The sequence below is a fragment of the Clupea harengus genome, chromosome 19 (assembly GCF_900700415.2).
Source record: "Clupea harengus chromosome 19, Ch_v2.0.2, whole genome shotgun sequence".
NCBI lineage: Eukaryota > Metazoa > Chordata > Actinopteri > Clupeiformes > Clupeidae > Clupea > Clupea harengus.
In genome coordinates, this window is record NC_045170.1 from 14,145,730 (window position 1) to 14,165,261 (window position 19,532).

Sequence of the window (19,532 nt, forward strand, 5' to 3'; positions counted from 1 at the left end):
TATGCCACCCAGCTCTTTCTACAGACCATGGCTATCTACCGCCACTGCAATGCTCTCCTAGTGGGTCTCCTAGCACGCACAGTCCTAACAAATGGTCCAGAACGTGGTGTGTCTGGTTTTTTCAATCAACACTTAAGGGGCATATGTCACTATGCTGCACATTGACCTCCACTGGCTGCCCATGGCCGCCTAAATCAAATTCAAGTCGCTAATGCTTTCCTACAGTGACTTTGGGGTCTGCACCCATCTACTTGAACTGAACTTCAATACAGTATGAACCTGAAAAAAAAACTTTGCCAGCGACACAAAAAACATTGTTTTGATGTAGAAAGTATTGCAGAGCAGAAGTATAAGTTCCTAATGCTGGTCTATTTAAGGCATATGAATTGGTGCTGAAGCCAATAGGCCCACATCCTTCTGAATAAAAATGAGACACTTGGATCATATAAACATACCACAAAAAGTAAGGAAATTTGTGTTTGGTAGAATATTTCTTTGTTGTAACAATGCCTCTTGGCAATAAATCTTATACCGTTGGAAAGCCTGTGTATTTCCCTTTTAAATGGTATTTTGGGGATGAGCAGCAGAGCTGAGTATGTGGGTTGCGCCCATGAAAAATTTGCCAAAATTGCTAAATGCTAATTGCTAAATAGTTTATTCTTATGTTGGTATTCACTCTTGTTTTGAGTTGTTTGGTGGATTGGATGATTGAACTCTCGATCAGTAACAAGGAACAAACAAGACATATTGGCAATTTTACACTTTATTCATTTAATACAGCCTCAGGAGCGGGTGGAAGATCCATACGCAGCCACAACAGCCTGGCACCACCTCATCATGCTGGTCACCAACCTGGTCACACATTGCTGTGGGATGGCATTCCATTCCTCAACCAAGAGTCGTTGCAGATCAGCCACCGTGGTTGTGTTGGTCACTAACACGTACAGCACGCCCAAGCTGATACCAAAAGTGTTCAATTGGGTTGAGGTCTGGACTCATGGCAGGCCATTCCATTCTCTCCCTGATGGTGTATTAAATGAATAAAGTGTAAAATTGCCAATATTTCTTGTTTGTTCCCTGTTACTGATCGAGAGTTCAATCATCCAATCCAACAAACAACTCAAAGTATGAGTGAATACCAACAGGAGAATAGGAGAATTTGGCACATTTTTCATGGGCGCAACCCACATACTCAGCTGTGCTGCTCATCCCACAAATACATGTTCCTTACAAATGTTGCACTATTTAAAAGGGAAATAAACAGGCTTTCCAACGGTATAAGATTTATTGCCGTGAAGGATTGTTACAACAAAGAAATAATCTACCAAACACAAATTTCCTTGCTTTTTGTGCTATGTTTATGTTCATTTATACTGGGATACTGAAGACTTTACTTTTACCACATTACTTTTTCAAGTGGTTAGTTTTGCCTCAATCATTTCCTTTAGTAATCTTCATTGGCTACATACGTTCCAATGGCTACTTCTTGTCTCGGGTACTGATCAGCACAAAGTGACGGCTGTGAGTTGAAGACTTTGGGCCTGGTTCCAGTTAACCTGTCATGGCTCAGACATGCATGTTGATAACACATTCACACACAAAGAACAAGACACCCATTCTAATAGTTCTTTTTTTTCCCAACTTTAATCGCTCTCTAGCCATTTTATCACAGCGAAAGAACAAGCATGGAATTGTTTCATGAAGGACTACAACAGTACTTTGAGCAAGTTTTATTTTTTTTTCTCTCCATTTTTTTATATTTTTTAAGTCACCTTTTCCTGTAAAAGTATTGCAGTGACAAACCTCAGGCTGCAAACGGATGACATCACAATTGCTTAAATAATAATTAATAATAATAATAATAATAATCAATATTAATAATAAAAGGCATAAGAACACTGCAGTGGCTCCTCAGTCACTGGTTTCCTTCTGGCAGAGAAAGCAGAAATGTTTTTTTTATTTTCAGTCCAGGTTGGATACGGTCCTGTAGTGAGAGATGATGACTGATAATGATGATGATGATGATGGTGGTGGTGATAATGATGATGAAGGCAAATAGGTAAAACACAACACTGTGACTTTCGGTTTCTTTCTGTTTTCCGGAAAACAAAAAATCTTTTGACCCATGGAATTGGAGAGAAGAACCACACCATTCGGACAGCATGTGTCGTTCATTCAAGCTTATATAAAGGAAATGCAACAGCCTGGTATTAAGAAGAAAGATAACGAAAGAAACCTTTGATGGTGAAAGGTTGTGACAACAACAACAAAAAAGTTCAGAGGAAATGAACAAATGAACATGCACAGTATCAGTAATGGACTGTGGGTCATTCGGACAAAAAGTAATTGCAGTGCTTGTTTACACATCACACATGACTTGATTATGTGTAAAATAAAATATAAAATAAAATAATAAAAAAAAATCTGTTGACTACTGTATGTCTTGCATCACCTAAATCCCTTTTTGTGGAGGGGCTGGTTCAGAAATCCATCAGAACCAAAAAAAAAAAAGTGTGAAACCAGCCCTCGGAACTATTTGTGATATTGTCCACCATCTCACAAGAAGTCCTTCCTCAATCCCATGCCATGTCCTTTTTATAAAGATTTTAGATTCCATCAGCTATGGTACAATTCATTCATAGATTTTGTGTTATTTTTTTTCTTCTTTTTTTGTCTTTTTGCTGTAGTTCGAGCGTGGTTAATACAAGTCCAAACAGCTAGCAGTCACAAAAAAGGTCAAATAAATAAATGGCAAGCGCTGGCATTGATAATTATTCTCTGGAAGTAACAAAAGCAACTGCCTTATATCAGAATATTTGTTTTCATCACATAACAGATTTGCATTTACTGTATAGGAAAAAATATAAGAAGTATTTTTCGTATTCATTATGTGACCATATCGTAGCATTATTTTTGCAAACTTTACTCTGTTTTTACAAAAAGACAAAGCACAATTGTAGGGCATTCACAAAACTCGATGCCACCGTGTTAAATTTTTCTTTTTAATATCATCTATACATTATATTACAGTATTAACATGTTCTCTTGTGGTTGTCTACCCATTGGGTAGGATATGTGCATAATATATTCAAGTTATATACAGCACCGTACAAATAAACAGAGTCAAACTACTGAAAAAAGCACCGTTGAAAGTGAGGCACAACAAAGGTGGGGGCTTTTTTTGAGTGCAAGTGGGTTCCTATGTCTGCTCAAACATGACCATTAGGCACCGAATTTGCTCACGTAATTCTATCAACGACGACAACATGCAAACATCTCTGGGGTTGACAACATAAAAAAAAAAAAAAAAACATTTGTAGAAAATAAAAAAAATACAAACTCCCCGTTTGAGGGAACATTTAAAAGAATGATAAATGAGGAGAAGAGACGACATACGAGACAAACATACGTGAGAGCTAGTTCTCGCTCTAAATAAGGTGTAGACTAAATTACTTAAGAGGTATGAGGGAGCAGGGAGGGGGGGGGGCGAAAGCGGACACAGGGCTACATGTGGGACATCCGAACGACGACAGCAGCAGCAGCAGTAGCAGCGCAGAGCAGCAGCGAAACACACCAACGGACAAACTCAAACTGCGAGGCTTAGAATGAGTGAAAGGAAGGAAGGAAGGAGAACCAAAGAGGAGGCAGTCAGTTTACGGAGCAAAAACCAGGCTTTCCTAAGTATGACTTGAGGGTTAAAAAAAAAAGGTGAGGAGAAGATGATTGGGGTTTTTTTTGTCAATGATTAGGAAAAAATTGGGAACGTCATTTATCAAAATCTGTTTTTTTCAAACAATTCAGGAGCTTTTACCTGTATCTATGCCTACAGCCATATCCCAAAAGTGGCTTTGCCATCGAAAGGGAAATAAAAAAAAAATACCCCACTCGTCTCAAATGTTTTACATACAAATAAATACTTCATAACAAAATAAATACCCTCAGCTTTGATAAAACTTTTTTTTTTTCTCTGGGCTTTCTTTTTTCCTCGATTGGAAGCCCAAGACCAGTGGTTCTCAAAGTACAGATCAAAAACAATCAGCGCGTCTGAAAGCATTCCGTAGGTGGCAGACATGGGCATTATGTGGGACAATGAAAAACAAACAACAGTACAAAGTCAGGGGAAATCAAGACAGAGAAAGAAAACAAAACAAAACACACATGCACGCACACACACGCACACGTTTCTCTTGGCATTCGATGGGACACACCTTACTTTCATTCTATGTGTTCTGGGTGAATGTTTGTTCTTTGAAATTCTTGTTCCTTTTTTCGAGTCAACTCAGACTTGTCCTTCTCCAAGCATCAGGTCACATATCCACACCATCCAGTCTTGGGTCCACAATCATCACCTAGTCTTAACAATCATAAACGAGTATGTTGGTCTTTTCTGTTTCGTTGCTCCCCCCCTCCCCCGTCTGTGTCTCTTGATGGTCTTCTCAGATGCAAAGCTAAAAAAACGATGAATAATCAGTCTCTACAGACTAACAGACAGACTTAAGGAAAAGCAACAAGGGAATGTGTCTGATGTACGATCTGTGGGCGACACCATTTCAGGCACAGTCCCTCGATCAAAACTACACAAATAATAGCCATCTTTCACACACCTCTCTAACCGATCACTAAACGCATCACAGAGTAAGCATGAGGACTGCCTAACTGAAAGTAACAGGTGGACATAACTGGAGAAGATTCGTATATGATCTACTGGATAGTGGTGGGGGACCAGGGGAGGCTTGTGATCCCTCTAAAGCAAACCAACATTTTGATTAAAAAAAAAAAAAAGCACACACATGACAGTGGGTGAAAGGGTGTGCATAAGACTACATTTCCCACAAGTCCCCTGCTCTTGGACCCAACGACAACTCTGAGGTGACAGGAAGTATAAAGTGCTACTTGACAGGATGAAAGCGATGCATGTGTGTGTATCATGACTTCCATCCAAAGACTCCGTGCTAGTATATTTTCTGTTGTTCAGAGAAAGAGAAATGGAACATTTGAACAGATTTCGTTAACCCCTTAAGTGCCATTTTGCGGTTCAGTTGTGTATAGATTTAGGCTGGATCAAAGTTCTCTATCCCCATCCGTATTTTTTTTTTATAGATAACAGAAAGAAGAGAAAAGGAAAGCAAAATGCTTAGTCGCTTGTTAAAAAAGACCTTTAGGGGAGCGATGCACGAGAACAACCAAACGAAAGGTAGCCTTACGCTCTTCTCTATAAACAGTAAGTTAGTGCAACTTAATATTTAAGTTTTTTTTTTTTGTCCCATCACATCCCCTGGTGGTTTCACTCCTGTGTGAATCATGGCACTCAAATTTTGGAACTCGAATAATCGTCTGTGCACAGATCCCAAAAGCGGAAAAAAGGAGAACGAACGAAGGAAGAAAAAAAAAAAAGACAAACAAAAGACAGTCTCAATCCTATGGCCCGTTTGGCCTTTCAAGCAAATGTCTGTGCCAACAATCTTTTTTTTTTCTCTTTTAAATAAACGTAAGCATACAAAAAACAGACAACAAACAGAAAAAAAAATGAGCTATTAAGCCAAAAAACATCCACACAAGGCCCACAGTTCTAGCAAAAAAAAAAGAGAAACATACAAAAAATAATAATTTGTAAGCTTGGTTCCTCAATTCTGTTCATTTTGTGCAAGGGGAGCGTTGGGGAGGAGGCAGTCCTAGAGAGTGCCACATCTCACTTGCTCTCTCTTTCAGTCTCCCTCGCTTCTCTCTTTCTCGCGCTTTCATTTTGTCTCTCTCAGGTTTCCCCACTCTCTCGGCCTCCCAGTGTCTCTCACCGCCATGTGTTGTATGGGAGTATATATGTGTGTGTGTGTGTGTGTCTGTTTGTGTGTGTGAGTGGAAGGGAGGGATCAGTCCCGTCGGCTATCCTTTGCCTTGCCGGGCACCGTTGTGCTTACGCTGCTGCTACCAGTCTGCTGGTGCCCGACTCTGATGCCCACGACCACCGGCGGTGGCGGCGGCTGTGGCGAGGGCGCGGCGGTTCGCTGGGCGGAGGGCGGCGCGTTATTGCTGTGCTGGTGGAGGAAGGCAGACGACCCTTGACCTTGCATCTGACCCATGACCTCGCTGTAGGTGGGCGGCGGGCCCTCCATGCGGGCGCTGGAGGCGCTCTTGCCCGAGTTGCTGCTGGGGGGCCGCGGGCCCGTGCCTCCGCCACCGCCGTGCACGTAAACGTCTATGAGGTCGCTGTCGAAAATGGTCCGGTTGGGGGGCGCGCGAACCGAGGCTCGGCTCAGCTCCAGCTGCTGTTCGGGGTCGCGCAGCTGCAGGGTGCAGGGCCCCTTGTAGGGCGGCAGCTCCTCGCCGTCCGACAGACAGATGGTGGGCGGCAGGTCGATGTCCTGCTGCAGGTAGGGGTAGGTGGGCTGGAAGCGGCAGAATCGGTCCCTTTGCATAAAGGAGGGGGGGTTGAAGCGCTCCTGCGTACGTGGCCCGTACATCACCTGAAAAAAAGAGAAAAAGAGCGATGGGGGGAGAGAGAGAGAGAGGGAGAGAGAGAGAGAGAGAGAGAGAGAGAAGGAAGGGAAGAGAGACAGGCACACAGTGGTTAGATTCAACTTGGCCACCATTAGCATTTGGGAATTTGTGGCTGGATAACAGCCAGTTGAACTATGCAGTGTAAAGACGCTGCTGTAGGAGACAGTGTGCCCAGTCAGCATTCCCTGAATAAATAGAGCCAAAATGTCCTCCCATCTCTCAACTGAGTAAGTAAGTCAGGCACAGGTAGGCACTCAGATCATGGCTTTAGAATCCCATGAATCCGAGGAATCTAAAGTGCTGAAGAGCTGAAGGCTGTCATAACACTATGCTGCATTCATTTCAGATATGATTTCATCGCTATGATGTGGCGCAAAATTCAAAACAAACTGACATCTGATTACATCTCTCCCAGCGTCTGCACATCAAGTTAAATAAACTGGCTGTGCATGTGGGTTATTTCAGACTACAAAACTGCTCTGATACTCATTTTTCACTTAAAATATTGAGCTATGAATGAATAACTTTTGCTATAATGTTCACACAGAGAAAACAGAAAATGTGTCAACTTAATGTTCATATTAGCTTTCACTGAAATGAAAAATAAGCTCATTATTATAGCAGGAACACCATACATACCAAACATTTCCAATATAATTTTTCCTCAACAAATGTAAAAAATCCCCCACAATTTTTATATATATTGGTGCACACCTTCTCATGAAAATGTACCCTACTTAGATATATATATATATATAGTAGGGTAACTTTGTAGGGTACTTTGTAGGGTATATATATATATATGTAGTAGGGTAACATGGGATATATATATCCCATATATATACTGAGTTCTGTGTAGAGCATTGCCCAGCATCATTTTAACAGCCAAGTCCCCATCCCTTCCATTGGCTCTACTCACCTCAGTGGCTCCTTGTTGTGCCACCAGACTGTCAGTCGGCCATGAGCACCCCTCCTGAGAGGAAAGGAACAACAGAGCGAGGGAGGAACGGAGAGAGAGAGAGAGAAAGAGAGAGAGAGAGGAACGAAAGTTAGCTTCTTTGTTCAGAGTATCTTACAAAGAGTTTTAAAACCAGCACCTTGAATTTCACACTAAAGAAGACAACACCGAATGTGAGATAAAAACTACAACATCCATCACCACCACAATCCCAGACATCCTGCAGTGTGTGTGTGTGTGTGTGTGTGTGTGTGGGGGGGGGGGGGGGGGGGGGGTGGGTGGATATATGCAGGAAATGAGAGGGCATCAAATATTTCTGTCACCAGACATCCAGCATGAAGCAGAGTTAGACTGACTTTTGTCTTTTAATGGACATTAAGGTAGTGACAATAAAAGATAGACTGGCTCATTAGAAAGGCTATTTTCTGAAGGTTTTAATGTGTCTGTCTTGCACAATGAGACCTCAGGCGTGAGGAAGTGGGGGAGGAGGTGTGTGTGTGTGCGTGTGTGTGTTTGAGAGAGAGGGAGTCACTGTCTCAATGTGCGTGTTTGTGTATATAATGAAGGTGAAAGGTCTTGCAGCTTCCCCCCTCATACATCTAAGACACCCACACACACACGCAGACAGACACACACACACACACAGACACAGAGCTCATCAATAAACATGAGAGCAGAGACTGCGCCAGGCGCGGTGTCTCTCTCCCATGATGCATCTCTGTGGGGGGAGGTAATGGTCTGAGTGTCTAGACAGAGATGAGGCAGGGGAGAGAGAGAGAGAGAGAGAGAGAGAAAGACAGAGAGGAAGAGGGAGAGGGAGGGAGCGATGCCGAGTGCAGATGAGAGTTACGGAGAGCAGATGGTGCAGGAGCAGAACATCACACAGTTACATAGACATTTGACAACACACACAAACACACACACACACACACACACACACATAGTTACATAGACATTAGAAAACACACACACACAAACATATACACACACACACACACACACACACAGTTACATAGACATTAGAAAACACACACACACACACAGTTACATAGACAACACACACACACACACACACACCCACACACAGTTACATAGACATTAGACAACACACACACACACACACACAGTTACAGAGACATTAGACAACACACACACACACACACACACACACACACACACACACACACACACACACACAGTTACATAGACATTAGACAACCCACACACACACACACACATAGACATTAGACAACACACACAGTGTGACTTAGACATTAGACAACACACACACACCGATGCATAGACACTACCCAAAACACAGAACACAAACGCATACATATTACACATAACATATGCACACACACACAGATGAAAACAGATGACCAAAAACATACATTCAAAGGCGCAAACATATTTGACATAACACATTGACATATGCACAGCCACACACACACACGCAGACATATACAAACACAGATGCATACACATTACTAAAAAAAAAACCTCACAAACACATATGCTGCCAAATGTTTGTACACATACACATATGGATGAATACACCCATTTGGCAGCACACACTGTCATCTCTGGATAATGCACATGTGCTCATAATAAGACACACACGCACTAGGCACCATTTCAAAAAAGCACTTCCTCTTGGTCATCAACTAAGGGTTCCATGCAGAGACCAGCACATGCATACGAACAGGAAGACAGTTACCAGATGAAACTCTCTCTACACATAGAACACTCACTTCCTCTTCCACACACACACACACACACACACACACACACACACACACACACACACACACACAAAGGTCTTACCGGCTGCATTGCCTCTTCTCGTCGTCTGGCCTGACTTTGTCGTGTGAAAAAGGCCCAGGCGGAGAGCCTGTAGTGGTTCAGCAAGCAGATGATCACAACTACCATCACGGTCATCACCACAATTATGATTATTATCTGAACAAACTCCAGTTCAGCTGCAAAGACAGAAGAGGGAGGGGGGGAAAGAGAAATAAATCATAAATATGCATCCAAGAATCACATCTCAACACATTCCTTTTCATTTGGTTAACCATGTACTAGGTAATGTCCTACAGAGGCATACAGACAGAGGGTGCGCAGTTACACAAGTCTGACCAGCAGAGGGCGTCAGAGAGCAGGAGTCGTAGCCTAGTCCTGTCTCAGTTGCAAAATGACGTAATTGGCTAATCCACAAGAATGTGATAACATGTTGTTCCAAATATCTGTTGTCCCAAACACTTTTTTTCCAGGAGGGGGTTTAGCAACAGCATAGGGTTGGCTGTGGATGCAACATGCAGCACAGGGAGCGGGGGGGGAACCTAAGGTGAACTTGCACTCGAGGGAGAGACAGCGAGAAAACTTTGGCTCGCTTTTTCGTAACACCCTCTTACATCAGTAACACCCCCCCCCCCCCCTTCCCCATGTCTGCCGACTCGGCCGTTCTCTGAATGAAAGATACATGTTGTCTCGCCCCACGCTAAACAACAACAACAACAAAAAATGAAACAGATAAACACATTAACAAAAGAGAGTGCTACAAATCTTCAGAGACTCTTAATAAATAATGCCAGCAAAGGCCTCCTTTTCTCCTTTTCACCGCCTCTTCCCTGCTGCTTCCCCTCGTCCTTCAAGCATTTATCATCTCCGTCACAAGCTGAAGCTATGGGCTGCTGCGATGACATTAGGAGGGTTTGGTGTTATCCATCTATCGCACACTGCCCAGTGTGTGTGTGTGTGTTTTTTTGCAGTGTCCTCGGATGGCAATAAAAACCTTTTTGTTCGTCTGCACCGCCAGCCGGTGGGCCATGCCAGCAGGGCAGACATGGTTGGCCTCGGCCCTCTGACTGAACCCAGGCACCCGCACACCTCTCCATCCCACCCCACCCCACCCCACCCCAACTCAACTCAACTCGACCCAGGCACCCCCCCCCTCTGCAAACCAGATGGGCTGGGCACACTGAAAGAGGGCTTGTTCACCAGTTGAGCCCCCCCACCCCACCACCACTACTGTCACCACCATCGACTCGCTCACTCGGCACGCCAGACACGCAAAAGAGGTATGCATTGTGATACACACAAATATGCAAACACACAGACAGATTGACTAACTTGTACTCATACACATACGCACGCACGCACGCACGCAATCTTCATAAAAAGATGCATGCCTGCCCTTACACACACACACACACACACACGAGGAATCACAGATGTTTGTACACACACATGAACACTCTCTCTCTCACACACACACACACACACACACACACACACACACACACACACACACACACACACACACACACACAGGGGTTATGCTAGGCCTACAGTTTGCTGGTTGTGAGAGGGGCCTTTGTGTGCTGGTGAGGGCATGGAGAGGACAGAGCGTCTGAGACATGGAGCTCAAGAGAGCTCGCTCTCACACACACACACACACACAGTCCTCTGTGTGAGCAGAGAGGGCAGACATGACACTAGTTCGCTCTCACCTTTCACACACTTCCACACACTCACCACCATACCTTTGCTACTCTCTAATGGGCCCTAAAACACAGATGGAAGGAGAGAGAGAGAGGGAGAGAGAGAGAGCGAGAAGAGAAGAGAGAGACCAGTGCAGCTCTAAAAGTGAGACTCAGCTTCAGCTCCACTTAACATGAACAAAGAAAAGGTAGTAAAACTCAGCAGCTTCTCAAAGGCCTGCTGCTGTTGGTGGGTAGTAAATGCCAAATTGTATGTTGAGATCTCCTCCTCCCCCCCCCCAAAATCATAGGGCTAACAATGGGCTATTTCGGGAGCCATGTTCTCTCGCCATTTCTCACACTTTTGCAGAAATCGAGTATTTTTCAAAGGAGTTCTTAGAAAACAAGAGAATGAGAGGCTATCAAACCAGATGTCGGCACAACCATGAAATGGTCTTACCAACCAGACACTGGAAAAATCACAATGTATATATTTGACGGGCTTGGCTGTGCAGCGAGAAATATCAAACATGTCAGAGCTGCCCAGTTTCACTCATCTGATGGGGTAGTGCAACAGACGTGTTGTCTCTTTAAGGCACTCTTTCTCAATGGCACTGCAGGATCAAAACCAGACAGGGGAGAGATTGTAAATCTCTCTGTATTTCAGACAGGAAAGACTGTACACAAGAGGCTAGAGTTCGAGTACCTTTTCGGACCATTTTGTGAAATATGTTCGATTATACAAAATCTTATCATGTGCCAAATATCACATGAATAAGGCCTATTTAAAAGTAGTGACTTCTAATTCCTAACCATTTATAGATCCACTTCCAAACCACTTTCATCTGAATAACATACAGGACACTACATATAATTCACCGTATTAGATATAAAAAACAAATACGTGCTACAAGGTACTGTGGCTTTTAGTCGAAGCAACAGCCTAACTGTGCAGTTAAGTGGACAAGCAAGCATGCTTCTGGTCCCTGGACTGGATCTTTCCGTAATGGCTGCCCTCTCTCTTTCTCTTTCTCTTCCTCTCCCTCCCTCCCACCCTCCCACCCTCTCGCTCTCGCTGTGTGCCCATGGCCAGGCTGCGAGGGGGCCGGGTTGTGGCAGAGTTAGGTAAGCGGCACTGGCGTCGGGGCTGGGAGTCCGGGGTGGGCACTGGCTCTCTGCCACGGCTCCCTTGGCGCGAGGGCTTGCGAGACAAGGCCCCATCTGTTGCGAGGTTGGAGGGGAGGACCAGAGAGCAGACCCATCCCAGGAGTTAACCCAGCACTGGAGATAATGCCGGCCCAATCTGCAGCCCTTAACCAGATTAGGCCCTGGAGCCAATCCAAGAGCCATGCGGCTGCTGCAGAGCGAGGGAGGGAGGGAGAGAGAGAGAATGAAAAAATGGAGGACAGAAACAAGCAGACGAAAAGCGAGAGAAAAGGAGAGGGAGAGAGGGAGAGAGAACGAGAGAACATGGTGGCTGACACACCTCAACCATATAGACCACAATGGACTAATCCCTGAGTCCAGCGAAAGGGGGAACACTAGACTCCTCCTCCCTCCCTCCCTCCCTCCTCCTCTCTCCACCACTAAACTGTTACAGCATGTCCTGACCCAGAGTTGGCCGACCAACAGAGAGACACACAGCGAGCAAAAGAGAGGAAAAGAGAGAGAGAGACAGACTGAGAGAGCAAGCCCTGGGAGCAACTTCCACTCTAATCTGAGGCTCACACCCAATCCCGTCTGCAGTCTGAACGGCGTGTACTCAGGAGGAGTCAGAGAAAAATAATGAAATCCCACAGTCTCAGACAGCTAACGTGGTCCCATCACCATTGCCCAACAGAACACACACACACACACACACACACACACACACAAGCATAAAGCATAGCTTGTTCTGCTAGCCGCCTGTGTTGCTACTCTCTCAGCCTCGGTGATGGGAGCTGGTTAACCCATCTCCTCCCATCCCATCCCGCCCCACCCCCAGCTTAATGTGTTTTGACTGGCCTTTAGAACAATAATGGCAAGAAAATAAAGAATACAGACGCAGACACGCCAAAGAAAAGCCCTCCTATGTGCTGTGCCTGAACTAGACAAAACAACACACACACACACACACACACACACACACACACACACACACACACACACACAAACAACAAAAAAACGAAAGCATAAGAAAACAGGCAGCTGAGGTAACCCTAATGCCTCTCCCAACTCTTCCACAGATGAAAAAAAGGCCTGGGTGTGGTTGGGATTGGGTTATAGGGGGGGTGGTAGTCGAGCAGCGGGGCTAATTCTGGCTCATGCTGCCTGAGTGAGCGATCAGACAGGTCAATCCTCTTACAGTTGCGCACGGCGGCCATTGCATTGTTAGCCATAAACAGGCACGGTGACACCTGTCACAATAAAGCCCTAACTGGCACCCCCCGCTCCCCCTCCCCACCACTGTTTGCACCCAAACAGGGAACAGGGGCCATGGGTTCAGGGGAATAACTTTCACCCCATATTCAGGGCTGTGCTTTATCTCAAGAAGTCCCCAGCTTTGTGAGGTGAGGTTGGAACCAGACGGTTGGAGGGTGGTGACTGTCGGAGCTTTGTGGCTTTGGGGAATGCGGAGCAGACTATATAAGGCCCCCTCTCGCTAAACTTCTCCCCAACCCCCCCCTCCGCCTTTCTTTCTCGTTCTCCCACTCTCTTTTGTTTCAGTGCGAGCATGAGGCGAGGACACCAGCAAGCCTGGGCTCCAGATCTATATTTCATGAAGCCATTTCCTGTTTCCTGCTCTCTCTCCCTCTCGCTCTCTCTTCCTCTCTCTGCAGTTTCATAACAGAAGGAAAACAGCTGTGCTCTCACGATCCAAGGGGAAAGAAAGGCAGGCAGAGGGAGAGAGAAAGGGAGGGGGAACAGAGGGAGAAAGAGAGAGAGAGAAAAGAATAGCAGAAAACAGGCAGCAGAATGGAGACGGCTGACTCTTCCTTGCCATCTGTGTGCGGCTTGCCTGAAAACACTTCCTCTGAGCAGTCTGTCACATGGCAGATACGTACAGGAACCACGTTCCCTTTCCTCTTTCCAGCGCTACCCCGAAATACAACGCCACACACACACACAACACATTTAGTCTCTGACACTGTTACAATTAGAATTCCACTATAAGACTTACACATTGCACGTGTGCTGCGTTTCAGTCAATGCAATACTCTCACTCCTATAGAAACAGATCTAATGTAACTGATACGTAATGTTATTGGCAGTGAGTCTCCGTGTATGCAGGCCATTCATAAGCTCATGGCATTTATATTGTTACACCGATATTATTCAATTTAGTATTTTTGTGTTTCGGTGGCTGCAGGGTTTTCCGGAACCAATCCAACCCTCAATCCGCAAGTCCAGTGACCCTGCTGCGGGGCTGCTTCGGTCTCCATGACAACTGCATCGGCACGACTTGGCAGAGACGGGTGGGTGGGCTGGCACGAGTGTGGTACGGACACTACTCTTTCACTCTCTCACACACACACTCACTCACTCACACACAGACACACACACAGTCACACACACACACACACACATCACTGGGCCCAGAAACAGGAGGGACTCCACAGACAGTCCTGTAGGATGGATGCCTCAAGCAAACTGCTACATGCAGAGCTGACAGCTCTACAGAGGACAGAGTTCTTTTCACTCTAAGGCCATAAAGCCGGATGCAGTCATACCCAAAATACCGATTTAATCTTCATGATTTATAACCATGTCTTGACATGTTTTATACAGCAATGAAAAAGACAAAACATTGGCAGGGACTTCATGAGGGCAGAGACTTAAAGAAAAGAAAAAAGAATCCCTGATATTTCAGCATTAAGCACCGAGGATGACACAACTAGCCTAGATGACACAACCAGACAGGCTTTTGGCCAAAGCCAGGTGAGCTTCATCTTCTGTAATCTGTCTGGTGAAATATTTACCTGGATCTAATTGGCTAACTGTCTGGCATCATTGTATCACTGAATATTTCATCAATAAACTGAAATATTTAGTAGTTATTGAACTGTGTGGTCAAATGTGCCTCTTTAATGTTCCAACTGCTTTTACTGGTGAGCAGATATTAGTGTAAAGACCTCGAAGAAAGCTTTTCTAGAAATATAGTGGAGTGGGAAATATCTTTCCTTGGAGTCTTGTTAGTAATAAAAAGATGGATTGGAGACGTCTATATAGCATAAAGGATCACAAAATATAAAACATACAGAATCATTGATAACTAGCCGAATGTTTGCCTCAACTGGATACTCTTGAATTTATGTTGAGCTGCAGGAAAGATGAGTGCATATACACTTTTGTGTGCCAAGTTTACATAACTCCTAGAAAAATTCACTGAAAGATACAGGATTCAATGCATCCTCTCTGTGTTAATTATGGAGTGGAATACTAGGGGGGGACGCAGCAGAAAACAGCCACAGTACTACAAAAACAGGTCACAGAATTTTAGTGGGATATATTGGAAGGAATATATTGTAGATTCTGACCTAAAACTGCAGTAGTTACCACCCCCGTACGTTCAGAAAACGCAAAACAATGCCACCTACACACACGGAGGAGAGAAAAAAACCCGCTGTACCTCCCAATACAAGCACATTCCTGTGGGCTGTGTTTTTTGGCTGATAGATGTAAAAAGGAATAAACAGGGAAGGGTAATTCTTTCTGTCTACAGCGACGGCGAGGCACAATTCAGCGCGAAAAGACGACAGACGCATAGACAAGACATAATCCCATTAGCCACTGGCACGGAGACTGACACCGGACGGCAAAAGGAAGAGATGCATTGTGGGATACCTGTGAGAGAAAGAGGTACCTCCTTCTCCTCCTCCGCTTTCTTCCTCCTTCCCTCCCCCCTCTTCTGTCTCCCCTGGCATTATCAGCGCAGCCTCGGTGGGCATCTGGACAAAGGGAACGGGCACAATCCAGACGCCCACACGCGCAAGGCAGCGAACAAACGAACGAGACGTCGGCAAGGTTTTTTTTTCGCCCAAAGAAGCTGTGCCAGACGAGGGGGAGGCCCACCTCTCTGTGCCGACAAAACTGCAACACTTCCCGTTCTGGAACATTCTTCTCCCCTGCAACATGGTGTGAGTCACTAAGGAGAGTGGAGGGGGAACTGGAGGAGTTTGGGAGAGGAAGTATGGAAGGATGGAGGGAAGCGGTGGGACTGTGTTTTCCCTTCCTACCCTTTAGTTTTTCATTCTGCTTTGAAGAGAATAAAACATTTTTTTTTTTTTTTTTTTTTGAAGGGAGCCTGCCTGTGACGTCCTCTCATGTGTCAGACGTTTTTTTTCCATTTGCATGCTATGAGTGTGAACGAGAACAAAAGTGTGAGAGAGAGAAGGAGTGTGAGAGAGAAACAGGCAAATGGGGAGAAGGAGGGAGGTGGAAGAGAGAGAGGGGAGCTCACTGGAGTTCCCGACAGCCTGCACTACCACCAGGAGATTTCTAGGGGAACGAGACGAGATAAAACAGGGCCCAACCACCCACTTGAACCAACGCTTCCACTCACCCTCGCCCAAACAACCCCACAGCCCTGGCTACCACCAGCTACAAGGCCTTAGAAACCAGTGCCTCTTTGCATGAGTCAGTGTGAGTGGTATTTTGGCACCCGTGCAACCAGAGAGGCTTCGAAAAAGCGAGCCCAGAGGTGCTTCGGGGGAACATTTAATCATGTCTGCCGCGGAGCGATTCATCAGCGTCGCGCCGATGTCACCTAAGCAGGTCCCCATCCACTGATACAACACCACCCCCACCCCCTTAACTGGTTTCTAATCGCAGATAAAGTGCTCGTATTAAAAGAACTACCCCATACGGGCGCCAGACACGTCTAGACTTCCACCATGCCATAACACCCACTTTTCTTTAATTATTTACCCTCCTGGTAAGACTGAGCAGGATAAGCCAGCAAGAGCCCAGACACCACCTGCTACAGAACCCTCATCTCTCTCTCTCTCCCTCTCCTCCCCTTTGCTGCCAGCTCATCCTACCCCAACCACCTTGCCATGAATACTGTCTTACCCCCACCAAAAGAACCAACCCTCATAGACCAATGAAACTGATCTGACCAATGAACATGGAGCTTGAAAAAACTGGCCTGTACTTTTTGAAAGTACAAACTAGGGGGGAAAAAAGCTCCAGTGGTTTTGGTACATCATGTTCTCGCTGCAAGTCCGACAGGCAGAAGGGAGCATCTCTCTCTCGTACTGCGGCCGCTCTAGACTGCTCGTGCTGCGGAACCGGCAGTGATAACCACAGCCCCATGCTGTGTGCAATAGCCTCCGCCGGCTATGTACTGCAATCGGGGAAAGAGTGACATGTGTGTATGCTTTCTATCCCTCCTTCTCTTGCTCCTACACACATATACACACACACACACACACACACACACACACAAGTTCAAACACTTCTTCATGCAGCCAGAGCGGAAGTGAGAGCTTTCATCTTAAAGTTAATGTTATTCCGCCACAGCAGCATCACTCCCCGGTGGTCTCTATCCGCAGGGAAGCCCTGACAACCGTCGCGTGGGACCCCCCGTTGTGAAAAATGAGGAATGTCTCTCTCTCTCTCTCTCACACACACACACACACACACACACACACACACACACACACACACACACACACACACACACACACACACACACACACACACACACACACACACACACACACACACACACACACACACACACACACACACAAAAAACTGCCATCCCTTTAGGTAGGATGAATCGCCAGAGAAAGTGATTGGACGCTTTGCGGAAGGCACTACTCAAGTATGAAGCAATGCGATGCGATTTGATTTGATACATGATTTGATTCGACCCGACTTCAGCACAGCATCGGATTGAGCGCCAATAGAGAACGCCCAAAATGCACAATGTGTAAGAAAACTGTCCCATAGAGACTCCCAGAACAACTCGTAAATTCACGGTGGCCGGGCTCTGTTTGGGTTCACAGACTGGTCAACTCACAGTGCAAATCATCATCGCAAGCAACATGAGTCATTCATAGTTTGCAAAGAGAGATAAAAAGACTTCGACAAAATAACTTCCCTACCACTCCCGCTCCCTCCTCGCTCAATATTTCTCTTTGTTCTATTTTCGGCACGGGTTCACGTTTAGCCTATCTGGTGTGTGTTGACTGAATGATTAAGTCACCAGTGACTCAGTGACCGATAAGAGATATGAGCGATGGAGTGTGTAAACAGCTCTCAAACATGTGTGTCACCAGGCCACATTGTACTGAGGAATAGCACTTCAAATAAAACTCAGCAGAGACATGCAGAGCTATCAAATGGGATCGGAAAAGGGACTCGCGGAGCACGTTCTCGTCCAAACGACTGAGTGCAGACCAGACATGGCAGCACAAGGCAGCAATTTTCACGTCTTAAATAGACAAAGGTTTGGGGCCACATCTATAAAAAAACACGTGCTTCGTTTCCAGCCAGACTCGTCCACTCGCCAAACCCAAAGGCATCCACGGGGCCTAACCACAAACATTCAAAGGCCTCTACACAACATTTCTCAACCATGTAGCAAAGCACGGCACAATGGTGGTCGGCTGACTTACTGTTGAGTCAGGGCCTCCCAGACAAACATGGATCCTGGAGGTGAGTAAGGGTCCTTTTACTTCAAGCTGATTGTCCACGTTCCAAGTCTAGAAACAGTTAAACCTCTGCAAAATGACAAGGAAAGCTCCTTAAACATGAAAGCTGAGGTCGATCACTTTGGATGGACATCGACTCTATAGCCGATCTACAGTTTCAGACAGTCTTAGGCCTCTTATCCAACTCCTGTGTTGTCACCAGTGAGATTTACATTACGCTTGGTTGCGCTTGACGAATGTCCTAATGCTTTGTGGGCCTTTGCCAGGTGTGCAGCCTACTGAAAGACTTGAATGCGGAACTTAATTGCGCCATTCCCTGGCATTCAAACTTCTGGGCTGTATATGGGGTTTCAAGGGGCACTGGTAATGAGTGATCCAAAGTTTTGAGACTTTTTTAAGAATACCTGTTCAGCACCGTACATTACTCCTGATCTGATCTTGCAGAGGCACAGGCTACAACCACAAAGACAGGTCTTACTGAATGATGCTCAATTCTCTCTGTTCCGCTAAAGTAATACTCTAAACTGCCAGAAGTTACAAATGTGCCCGCACACAGCAGTTTCTCCCCAAAAAGGGCCCTGTCACCTCTCCATCTCCGAGCAATGGTCGGCTCTTTTCTTCCTCTGGGAAACAAATCTTATGGTCTGGAGGAGCGGGGCGACTACCTTACTTCATCATTGTGCTTTGTTTTTCCAATACCATTAGAGGTTAAAGCTTGGGGGCAGCCAAAACAAGAATAACAAATACAGGAAGGCGGTACAATAGCAGGGACACACAGAGGGTCATTTTTCACTTTGTCTCAGCTCCTCACCAGGCCTGCAGTCTGGACTGGTAGGCTCACATACACTGCAGGATGGGGACAGGGGTGGGGGGGTGATGTGGTCTGGTTTTTTGAGGGCCAGACATGGTTGGTCTGATCCCCACACACAATAGAGCAGCCATCCTCTGCGACTG

The 19,532-nt window shown here is 45.6% G+C and overlaps 1 protein-coding gene across 2 annotated transcripts in view; it reads right to left on the reverse strand.

Annotated features, from left to right (window-relative positions):
- Nucleotides 1-1,625: 1,625 nt before the first annotated feature.
- The window catches only part of ldlrad4a (low density lipoprotein receptor class A domain containing 4a), a 67,737-nt gene continuing 49,830 nt past the window's right edge, over nt 1,626-19,532 (reverse strand). For both annotated transcript variants that reach the window (XM_031586395.2, XM_012818242.3), the window contains 3 exons: nt 9,281-9,435; nt 7,415-7,468; nt 1,626-6,461 (listed from right to left, as the gene is read on the reverse strand). In XM_031586395.2, coding sequence (XP_031442255.1) covers nt 5,868-6,461; nt 7,415-7,468; nt 9,281-9,435 — 803 coding nt within the window. In that variant the 3' untranslated portion in view covers nt 1,626-5,867. The remainder of the gene's footprint in view (nt 6,462-7,414; nt 7,469-9,280; nt 9,436-19,532) is intronic.